The sequence below is a fragment of the Carcharhinus amblyrhynchos genome, chromosome 2, assembly GCF_965287045.1.
Source record: "Carcharhinus amblyrhynchos chromosome 2, sCarAmb.v2.hapA, whole genome shotgun sequence".
Lineage (NCBI taxonomy): Eukaryota > Metazoa > Chordata > Chondrichthyes > Carcharhiniformes > Carcharhinidae > Carcharhinus > Carcharhinus amblyrhynchos.
The window spans coordinates 81,222,652-81,234,710 of record NC_137325.1 but is presented as its reverse complement, the minus strand read 5'-3'; the positions used below and the strand labels follow the sequence as shown (position 1 = coordinate 81,234,710).

The following is a 12,059-nucleotide window of genomic DNA, read 5'->3' as shown; positions in this document are numbered from 1 at the left end:
AGGTGGAGATAAGGTCTTTTTCAGGTTGGTCACCTGCAGCCAGTAAGATCCACAGGCATTAGTGCTGGGACTGCAACTGGTTGCAATGTATATTAATGAGTTGGAGGAAGGAAGCAAATGTACTGTAGCCAGATTTGCAGATGACACATAAATAGGTGGAAAGGCAAGTTGTGAAAGGATTACAAACAGTTTACAACCCCAGCTTGCAGGTGCAGCAGGTGGTCAGGAAGGCAAATGGGATGCTGGCCTTCATAGCGAGGGGGATTGAATATAAAAGTAGGGAGGCCTTGCTGCAGCTGTATAGGGCATTGGTGAGGCCGCAGCTGGAGTACTGTGTGCAGTTTTGGGCGCCGCACCTGCGCAAAGATATTTTGGCCTTGGAGGGAGTGCAGAGGAGGTTTACTAGGCTGATACCGGAGTTGAGGGGGTTGAGCTATGAGGAGAGGCTGAATAAACTGGGCTTGTACTCGTTAGAGTTTAGAAGAATGAGGGGAGATCTCATTGAGACGTATAAGATGATGAATGGGATGGATAGGATAGAGGTGGAGAGAATCTTCCCGCTCAAAAAAGACAGTAGGACTAGGGGGCACAGCCTCAAGATAAAAGGGGGGCGGTTTAGAACGGAGTTGAGGAGGAACTTCTTCACTCAAAGGGTGGTGAATCTCTGGAATTCTCTGCCCGTTGAAATGGTGGAGGTTGCCTCGCTAAATATTTTTATGACGCGGGTTGATAGGTTTTTGATAAGAGAGGGGATTAAGGGTTATGGGGAGAGGGCGGGAAAGTGGAACTAAGCAGCGACAGATCAGCCATGATCTTATTGAATGGCGGGGCAGGCTCGAAGGGCTAGATGGCCTACTCCTGCTCCTATTTCTTATGTTCTTATATTGCTAAGTTAAGTGAGTGGGCAAAAAGTTTGCAAATGGAGTATAATGTGGAAAAATGTGAAGTTGTTCATTTTGGAAGAGAGAACAAAAGAGTGTTATATAAATGGAGAAAAACTGCAGACAGCTGCAACACAAAGGGACTTGGCACTACTGGTGCATAAAACACAGAAAACTAGCACACGTGCAACACGTAATAAGGAAGGCTAACGGAATGTTAGCCCTATATCAAGGGAATTGGAGTATATGAGTAGGGATTTCTTGCAGCAGTTGTACAAGGTGCTGGTGCGACCACCTCTGGAGTACTGTTAGCAGTTTGGTCCTCTTATTTAAGGAAAGATAATATTTCAGTGGATGCAGTTTAGAGGAGATTCACTGAGATGATGGAGGGATTGTCTTACGAGAAGAGATAAAACAGGTTGTGACTCTACTTATTGGAATTAGAAGAATAAGAGGTGATCTCATTCAAACATATAGGATTCTAAAAGTGTGTGATAGGGCAAATGCTGTGAAGATGGGCAAAATTCTGCCCAAATAAAGCTAAATCTCATAATGGTATAAATAATGGAGTGATCTGCATTGGTCTCTCAGGTGTGCTCCGCACCACAATCCTCCCATGCTCAGTCACTCTTCTTAGAGAGTTGGGCAATTTACATTGGCACTGATGGGGGGTAGTGAAGTACGATGATGGGTACATGCGTAAACATATCAGTGAGCCCAGCACAGAGTGCTTGAACACAACAAGGGCATCCTGATCTCTCAGTGTATTTGGAGATATCCTCCCTGGCATTGGTTGCTAACATTGGGACCCTCCTGTTTGGTGCCCCTGCTTGACCCCTGACATGCCCTCCTCATCATGACCCCTGCATAGCGCACTCTGCATATTCTTCACCTGTCATGGCCCCACACCTTGGCATCGCTTGGCTATCAAGTAAGCACTGCCAGTGTGCCAGATGGGCCCTGCCAATGTGTCATTTTGAGTATCTATTTTGCCAAAAGAAGATACTGAAGCACCTATATCACAAGTTGTGATTCACTGCATAAGGTGAATGTTCTGGAGACACCCCTGGTGCTACAACTTCATGATCATGTAATTTAGATGGCCCAATCATGACCAACATTGAGAGCAATCAGTGGGAGTTATATTTGTTTGAGTTTTGTTAACCAAATTCTGTGTTTAAATTATTAAAATTGAATATTCTGTTTTTGCTACATTTATACCTGCTTTTGAATTTTTTCTAGCGTGTCAATTTTAGAATAGCTTGCGTTACCATAAAGTGCTTTTATTTCTCTTGTAGTGATCTTAATTTAAAAGTTGTTCTGAAAGGTCAACTTGAGGTCAAGTAAAAACACAAAAAACAAAAATGTTAGTAACTTCTTGTGGAAGTAGTATAATTTTTTAACTTGTGTATGCCTTGAGTGTGAATATCTTCCTTAAGACATTCTTTTCCATATACCATTCCCAACCAGGGGAGAAGATGAGAGTTGTGGCAACTCCCCAAGCACTATGAATTCGATTGGGAAATTATCGTAAAAGATTACAGGAGAAAAGACAATGGCCTGTCACCTCTTGTCACTTGGTGTTCTTCAAAACTACAAGAAAAAGAATACAAGAGAATAAAACAGTTGATTAAAATGGAAAGGGAATCAATTTGGAACTCATTCAATTAAGAGGGAGTGTTGCTTTTTGAAAAAGGGAATGATTATGTGCTTTATCCATCAAATTTAAGCAAATGGATGGAGTGGCATAGAACATAGAACATTACAGCACAGAACAGGCCCTTCGGCCCACGATGTTGCTCCGACCAGTTAAAAAACACTGACCCTCTAACTTAAACCAATCCCTGTTCATCCATAAACCTATCCACGGATCTTTTAAACGCCCCCAAACTAGGCGCATTTACAACTGCAGCAGGCAGGGCATTCCAATCCCTCACCACCCTCTGGGTAAAGAACCTACCCCTGACATCCGTCATAGGCATAGGAACATAATACTGAATGATTCAGATTCCAGTCACAGGATGACTGTTGTGGAGATGAGGACACTGGGATAACGAGCAGACCAGTTCTCGAGCATATTGCTGCTTCCCAGATCTGTGGCCATTTCTTCCACAACTCCTTATTTAAAATCATTCAATCAGAATTCAAACACCCCTCAGCCCAAAAATAGCACCAATCAAAATCATAAACAATATTATTTTAAAATGTGATCAAGGCACATTATCTTTCCTTGACATTTCTGCCTTTGATGAGATTGGTCAATTCATCCAATACCAATCCTCCATTGTCTGACTTGGAGGGACTGCTTGCTCTTAATTCTACTCTAATTTCCTGATTGTAGCCACAGCAGCTCTGCCAACATTTTCCACTCATGAATTGTCACTGATTAAGTCTTTGTCATGGGCCTCCTCTTCATCTGCATACTGCTCCTTGCTGAAATCATCCACTGACATGGGACCAGTTTACATATATTCCACACAAATGACACCTAGCTCTACCTCTGTCATTTATTCGAATCCTTTCACTGCCTCTGTGTTGACGAACTATTTGCCCTGCATCCATTCATGGATGAGACAGCATTTCTTCCAGCTGTACGCTTGAAAGATGTCTGCATTGGTAATTTTCCATTCATCCCCTAGAAGAACTTCCAAATCCAGATTCTTTCGATTGCAAAGATCACACCTCTACCTTTTGCCCATTTGCAACTAAAACCTTTATCCCTCCATTCTTTCCTTATTTTTCAGTATCTCATTGAAAACTTTTATCCTTGCTTCCTTCAAGGTGGGCCTCCTCTGTAACCACTTTCAGCCCCATGGGTGTTTTCCCACTCACATCCTCACTTTTCAAGCTGTTGCTTCCTATGAATCTGAACCGTGTGCACCTTTAGTACAGATTTCTTCAGCCACTTACACTCCACACTGTTAACTTTCTGCTCCTCCTCAAAATGTATTTAATTGACAAGTCATTCCTAATATTTCTATATATGTGTTTTCAACCTTGGACCTCCTTAAAATGCCTTGCGACTATTTATTCATTGAAATTGATATTAAAATGTAAGTGGATATGTTGAGCTAGGATGTGTTTATATATAATTCTGATATCTGTTACTGCAGGAATTTGAACAGTTCAATAAGAAGTTATCGGAGGTTTCCAAACGAGTGCGCATACCACTACAAGTCTCTAATGTTCTTTGGGAGCATTGTATTCGGCTGGCTAACAGAACCATTGTCGAAGGGTAAGTTGTATTTTGTTAGTTGTTCCTGAAATTCAAAATGGTACTCAATTTCTGCAAAGTTACCCATGATCTCCTGATATAGTTTTAGAAGATCAGCAGAACCGTCACATAAATTCCATGCCTGGCTGTGCCATGGTTTCGCAGGTGATCTGACCTTTCGCAGAATTCAGGATCAATATGTTTAAGCCTATCAACTGCTTGTTTTTTTAATACAATTTTATTTGAACTGTATAGTACCGACAAGTTTTTTTTTTATATAGACTACAAATTGCTAATTAATTGCACCATCAGAAAGTATCTTGGATCCGTTGCAATTCATTAGTTTTGAGGATAATTTTCTGAGCCTATACTACCAGTGACAGCAAAATTTAGAAATTTGTACATTTCCTGCAATATCCCAACCATTAAAGTGAAAAATCTGGGGGGTTGGGGGGGAGCAGTCGGGGTGGAATTCTCCCAGCCTGCCTTGCAGCAAAACGGGCTGGGAGACTCAAGTGGAGGCCATTTAGCGAGCATCCCGCTGGGCACCATGGCCTCCGCAAATCTCAATGCTGACAGATTAGTGTAGCTTAGTGGCCTGCTCAGCACTATGCTGCCAGCCTCCCCAGTGGAAATAGGCCCTGCCCACAGATTTTTCACAGGAGCCACACTAGTGCACTCTGCAGTGTAAAGAGTGTGGGAGATTCATTTTGAAGACCCCGCTGAAAAAAAAACAGTGGGATTTACTCCAGTTTTTACACAAATTTGACACATAATTTTTTTGGGAGAATCCCACCTCTGTTCTGCCTGAATTTCTCTACTGATGACATGATGTTTCCTGTCAGTAGCACAAATACACTTCAACTTAGCTTTTATGTCAATGTACATAAACATTTTATTACCCACCTACCCCAATCCAGATTTGAAATTATATTTTGCTCAGTATCCATTCAGCTCTGGGACGTTAGTTTGATCCAGTCCAGATTTAGCAAGTGAGGGAGTGCTACGTGTAAATCAAGGTTGAGCAATATTTAACTTGATTAGAGAAATTGTAATCAACCACATTGAATAGGCTTTAATTTAAGAAAAAAGAACTTGAACTTGAATTTTAAATGTCAGGTTATCCCAAACTGTCTCTGAAATGCAATCACTCTTGTCATGAGGAAAATGTGGTAATCAATTTTTTGCACAGCAAGATCCAACAAACAGCACTGAGTTAGGACAAATTAAACAGTTTTATCAATAGTAGTTGAGGAATAAATGTTTTTCACAAAGTGTCATAGGATCTTTACAGCAACCCAAAAGGGCAGGAAGAAACTCAATTTACAAATCCATCCTTGTAACCCCTACCTCAGTAACGCTTTGTTTGAGATTATGTAGCCATGTCATGGAGTGTGCCTTGAATTCAACCTCTGACTTGTTCAAGACTGCCACCACTGATCCCAATGTTAGCATTAATTTGATAAGCAATTGGGTATATAATTTTCAACTTACCGGTTTGTGTGTAGGAAGTATTTAGCACCAACTGACTGCAATATTTTAGTTTAATCAAACGCATCTGAAACTGCAAGTCAATCTGTTTATAATTAGCTGTTGAATTTCGAAGTAGTATTGTGCATTTAAGACTAATAACAAGGGATTTATAATCCAAATGTAATTACAAATTCATTAAAAATACAGGTAATTTGTAATTGTTTTGAGGCAATCATTATAAACAATTCATAAAAAATTAAGTCATTGAATGGATTTCATTATGGTCTCAACGTCTATAATGTATGGTGCCAAAGTCACTATTAAATCCTTTCTTTTGGGAGGTGAAAATCCATTCCTTTGCCTGCTTCTCTGCCTTTTCATTGCCTTCAGTGCAATATCAACCCTTCTTCCTATCTCTTCAGATGTTTTAGCCTACACATCCATATGCATACACCTCAGTACATACTGATTTGGTCATGTTGTAGAAGAGCTGAACCTGTCTTTGTTGAACTTGTTAATGCATCCTGCCATTGGTTAACCTAACTAGAAACAATATTCAAATTATTATTCCTATTTCATTTCCTTACAGTTGCAAGCTGCTAATAACAAAATGTATCAATGCAAAATAGGTAATTATCCCTTCAGTATCTGTCTGATCTGTCTGGTACTGCAGGGATAATTAGCTTTATAATAGAGTAGTTATGATTCCTGTGAAATGAGTCCTCCATAATCACTTTCTTTGCATTAGATCAAATTGTCACTTGCCAGTGAAAGCACCTTCAGACAAGAAAAACTCTTGATGAAGGTGATTCGTATTAAAAAAGTTCCTGAAAAAGTCAGACTGTAATAATACTTAACAATGTTTTAATATTTAGCACTGCACATCCATCAATTTGAAGATTTTTAGAAGGGTTCTACAGAACTCGCTTTTGGTCTGTCTAATTAAAGTTTCTAAAATAATGCTGGAAGATTGCCTCTACTTGACACTGGAGACCATTTTCAGATAATTGGTTCTGACAGAGGCTGAGGTGCAAGCAGTATGTAGACCTTACTGCAAGAAATACTGAATGTAATCATTTCGTAGGAGTATCTTTAATTTGTTACATTTACGGAGTATCTGTTTTCTTCCCTTTTCACTACAGCTATGCAAATGTGAAAAAATGCAGCAATGAAGGACGTGCCTTGATGCAGCTGGACTTTCAGCAGTTTTTAATGAAGCTGGAGAAGCTGACTGACATCAGACCAATTCCTGATAAGGAATTTGTGGAAACCTACATTAAAGCCTATTATTTGACTGAAAATGACATGGAGAGGTGGATTAAAGAACACCGAGTAAGGAGGAACTAAGGGCAAATAGTATTTTCGTTTTGATGCCCATAAAAATATTTTTACAGCTGCAAAGTTTTATATGTAGTGTAGATGTTCAAAACAAATGGGTTCACATCCTGTAAAACGGTTATGCTTCTGTTAGAATTTTAAACATTAACAAACTGAAGTTTTATGTCAGCATATTATCTTTTCAATTTCTATGAATTTGTTTTGCTAAGTTTGGTGATTTATTTTCTATCTGTAATCTAACCTGTTTTCTTTCTGCAGGAATATTCAACCAAGCAACTGACCAACCTTGTGAATGTTTGTTTGGGCTCCCATATAAATAAAAAAGCTCGACAGAAGCTGATAGCAGCCATTGATGAATCTGACAGGCCAAAAAGATAGCCCTTACCAACAGTTGTGCATTAGAATTGTTCCAGCTGGCAGAGAGATAAGTATTTCCACTCCAAATGAGCAAATAATGACTCTCCTGTGTTACACGCATTTATGATGCATGTTACTTCTTTTCTGAACAAAAAAAGCAATGTTACGTGATGATCTGGGAAATGCTGCTTTGGTGACTAATGTGTGTTACAGTTTAGCTTATTTTCCTGTCTTGTTTGGTAGGCCTAATCTTCCCAGTGATGCTGTTTTTAGAACCTATATGAAAACTATTTACAATGTTTGCTTATTTTTGGTGGGGCAAGTTATACATTTTTATCTGTTAAAATATGGGCCATAAGGATTCTATATTATAACTGAAAGAAACTGTAAATTGAATAGTGTTATTGTGTGGATTACTGTATGTATGGAAGCAAATGTCCTGAACTAAAATTGATTTTACAATCACTTTTCCATATGTAAAAGGGTAATTATTAATAAATGAAGGATGTTTATCCCTCATTGGAACTACTGTAAGTAAACAATAGGTTGAATTCTGTACATCCTCAAATAATTTGTTCTGGTTCTAGAATTTGGAAAACTAATTTGTTCCTGTTAAAATGGAAAATGTATCATGCATTTGTGACTCAATAATAAACAATACAAACTTAGAATTTTTATACCCTGCATCGGCTCATGGTATATCAGTCATAATATTGTACGGAGATTTTGTGCCTCAGCTGCTGAATGTTATTTCACGGAAGAGTTTTAAATGAATATTACTAACTCCATTAAAATAAAATAATTGTGAAATGCACCATCGTCCTGACACTTCAAACAAGTAAGAAGCACTTGTACTGTGTTAATCACATTGAATTTAGATCAGGATGAAAGCACGATATATTTCCACAAATGTTTCACTCATCTATGATCCAGACAAAGCATCAATATACTTAATTTGCTGATTTTTCCCATTACCTCAGAAATTGCAACAAAGATGTGTGTTAAAACTTTACACTGGTAACATGAACATGGTTAGTTTAAAGTCTGAGAATCCAAGGTAGCATTCTCTTTACATATGTTATAAAATAAAAGTAAAATGTTAAAGTTTATTTATTAGTGTCAGAAGTAAGCTTACATTAACACTGAAACTAAATTACTGAAAATCCACTAGTCCCAACACTCTGTGCCTGTTTGGGTATACATAGAACATAGAACATTACAGCGCAGAACAGGCTCTTCGGCCCACGATGTTGTGCCGACCAGTTAAAAAACAATGACCCTCTAACCTAAACCAAACCCTTTTCATCCATAAACCTATCCACAGATCTCTTAAACGCCCCCAAACTAGGCGCATTTACAACTGCAGCAGGCAGGGCATTCCAATCCCTCACCACCCTCTGGGTAAAGAACCTACCCCTGACATCCATCCTATAACTACCACCCCTTAATTTAAAGCTATGCCCCCTCGTGCTAGCTTTCTCCATCCGAGGAGAAAGGCTATCACTGTCCACCCTATCTAAACCTCTAATCATCTTATATGTTTCAATAAGGTCCCCTCGTAGCCGCCTTCTTTCTAACGAAAATAATCTCAAATCCCTCAGTCTCTCCTCATAGGACCTCCCCTCCATACCAGGCAACATCCTGGTAAACCTCCTCTGCACCCTCTCCAAAGCCTCCACATCCTTCCTGTAAGGTGGGGACCAGAACTGCACACAATACCCCAAGTGCCGCCGCACCAGAGTTTTGTACAGTTGCAACACGACGCTGCGGCTCCTAAATTCAATCCCCCTACCAATAAACGCCAAGACACCGTATGCCTTCCTAACAACCCTATCTACTTGATTCCCAACTTTCAGGGATCTATGTACACATACACCTAGATCCCTCTGTTCATCCACACTATTCAGAGTCCTCCCGTTAGCCCTATACTCTACACATCCGTTATTCCTGCCAAAGTGAATTACCTCACACTTTTCCGCATTAAGCTCCATCCTCCACCTCTCGGCCCAGCTCTGCAACTTGTCCAAGTCTCCCTGTAGACTAAGACACCCTTCCTCACTATCTACCACACCTCCTATACTGAGGAAGAATTTAGCATGGCCACTGCACTGAACCAGCATGTCTTTCAGACTGTGGGTGGAAACCAGAGCACCTGGAGGAAACCCACTCAGACACAGAGAAAACGTGCAGAATCTACACAGTCACCCAAGGCTGGAATTGAATCCAGGTATCCGGCACTGTGAGGCAGCAGTGCTAACCACTAAGTAAATAACTGCCCTGTTCTTATAAATTTGAGGTCGTATTCCAAATTGGCTTTAGTTTCAATTGAAATGTTGAGGTATGTCTTCAGCCATCCTAAACTCTGGAATTCCTCCTCAAAACTTCTCTATCTCTCTACCTTTCAGGCCTGTTTACCAATGCTGTTTGACTAATCTTTTAGTTATCTGCCCCAGTATTTCCCTCTGTGTCTGTGTGTCAAATTTTGTTTAATAATAACACCAGTGAAGTATCTTGGGAGTTTTGCCATTTTAAAGGCCTACATAATTGCAAGTTGAGAAATAGGTGCATGAGAAATGCCAAGTAGTCAAAATTGTGCATCAGACAATCCCACATTTGGCAGGTTTTTGCTGGGATAATCCCTTGTGGGTTTCTGATTGATTGCACAAGTACTGTGCCATGCCTGCGCACTCTGTCAGTAAAGTAAATCTGTTTGTGTGCTTGCTGCATATTATTTAATGATGTAAGAGGAAACCTGAACTTCTTGTATGTCTCCCCTTTCCATGAACACTAAAATATGCAAACCTTATATAGGAGACGTTATAAATACATTTTGTATTTCCTTCAGTGTGTGTTATATATTTTCAATAAAAAAATTCTCCTCAAACCCTCTCTAATTCTCCTACCCCTTACCTTATATTTATGCCCTTTGGTTATTGACTCCTCTACTAAGGGGTAACACTTATTCCTATCTATCTTACCTAAGCCCCTCATAACTTTGTACACTTTAGTCAGATTTCCCCCTCAACTTTCTCTGATCTAAGGAAAATAACCCAACTGAAATACGCCAACCCAGGTAACATCCTGGTGAATCTCCTCCACTTCCTTTCTTGTGTAATCATATCCTTCCTATGGTGTGGCAACCAGAACTGTACATAGCCCTCACACTATGAAGTTTACACAATTGTTCTGTGAAATGACAATGTGAATGTTTTGCTACCTTCCAAATTAGCATTTGATTCTGTTCAGCAGAGATCATTTGGATAGCCGTCCAGGGAAATGTGAGCTCAATTATTTTGACAGATTTATGAGCTTCGGAAGAAAATCGTTTAAAGTAACGAATCAAATAATGATTTTAACAGGATTATTAGCTTTTCAAATATTTTTATTGAACTCTTGAGTCCTTTTATGGTGACTACTGGGTGAGGGGTAAAAAGAGAGGGGCTTGGAGCTATTGATGGGGTTTGTGATGAGAGGAGGTGTCAAGGATGACATAAGTTCAAATGGTAGGCATGAGGGTTAGAGGGAGTCTTCACACTGATCTGTACAATTGGGCCAATGTCTCAGCAAATGGAGTTGAGCCTTTTGTTCAGGCAGCCTCAACATTAGCCCACCCGCAGGTCATCCATCCTTTGCTGGATGGAATTCCACCAAAGTCACTCGCAGGTAGAAGACAAGGTCGCAACTTTGAGAAATTTACTGATTCCTGATCCCTACCTCAAAGATGCAAATCCAGTTCAAAGTATCCATTATCAATGCTTCTATTACAATTATTTCTTCAATCTCTCTTGGTGGAATAAATTAACCCTAATGGAGGAGGGTTTCAAATTGTTCAGCTGCTATATTGTGTAATAGGTTGAATGTACAGAATAATATCCAAGATTCACTTTGTTAGTCAATGCGTGCAATTTCAATAGATCACCTTGCTTGGTTTAATCAGACCAAGTTTCCTGTGTTATCGGACAACAAAGTTTATGAAATTGGGCACACAAAATGGAAGCAAACTAAAGCTATCCTCAGAACCCTCCACTAAAATCACAAACAGACACTGATCAGTAGGCAAGAGCATGGTTTTAGAATGTAAATGAGGGCTAGCACATAAGGGAAATTGGACAGGATGGCACCTACAGGAACTAAATTAAAGAACACATCCCCACCCCATCAAAATCAGCACTTCTAAACCAGTCAAACAACCCATGGAGACACCTAAAATTAACACAGCTAAGGAAATGTCCCTGGCCTCTCAAGCCTCTTGAGATCAATAACACATCTATGGTTCAAACCTTTCTGATTGTATCAGAACTTGATGTAGCTCCTGCTCTGCCCAAGACCGCAAGGAACTACAAAAGGTCATGAATGTAGCCCAGTCCATCACACAAACCAGCCTCCCATCCATTGACTCTGTCTATATTTCATGCCAGCTTGGCAAAGAAGCCAACATAATTAAGGATCCCACGCATCCCGGACATTCTCTCTTCCACCTTCTTCCTTCGGGAAAAAGATACAAAAGTCTGAGGTCACGTACCAATCGACTCAAACAGCTTCTTCCCTGCTGCTGTGAGACTTTTGAATGGACCTACCTCGCATTAAGTTGATCTTTCTCTACACCCTACCTGTGACTGTAACACTACATTCTGCACTCTCTCGTTTCCTTCTCTATGAAGTTGTTTGTTTTGTATGTTTTATCTGTATAGTGTTCAAGAAACAATACTTTCCACTGTATGATAATACATGTGACAATAATAAATCAAACCAAAAATAAAGGATGCCAACTGCATGAGATTATGCACTTTGCAGGC

At 39.8% G+C, this 12,059-nt stretch overlaps 1 protein-coding gene across 1 annotated transcript in view; it reads left to right on the top strand.

The window, feature by feature from the left end:
- vps50 (VPS50 EARP/GARPII complex subunit) overlaps nt 1-7,938 on the top strand; it is a 150,015-nt gene extending 142,077 nt beyond the window's left edge. The window contains exons 26-28 of the mRNA XM_080207994.1: nt 3,995-4,116; nt 6,711-6,900; nt 7,165-7,938. Coding sequence (XP_080064120.1) covers nt 3,995-4,116; nt 6,711-6,900; nt 7,165-7,284 — 432 coding nt within the window. The 3' untranslated portion in view covers nt 7,285-7,938. The remainder of the gene's footprint in view (nt 1-3,994; nt 4,117-6,710; nt 6,901-7,164) is intronic.
- Nucleotides 7,939-12,059: the final 4,121 nt, after the last annotated feature.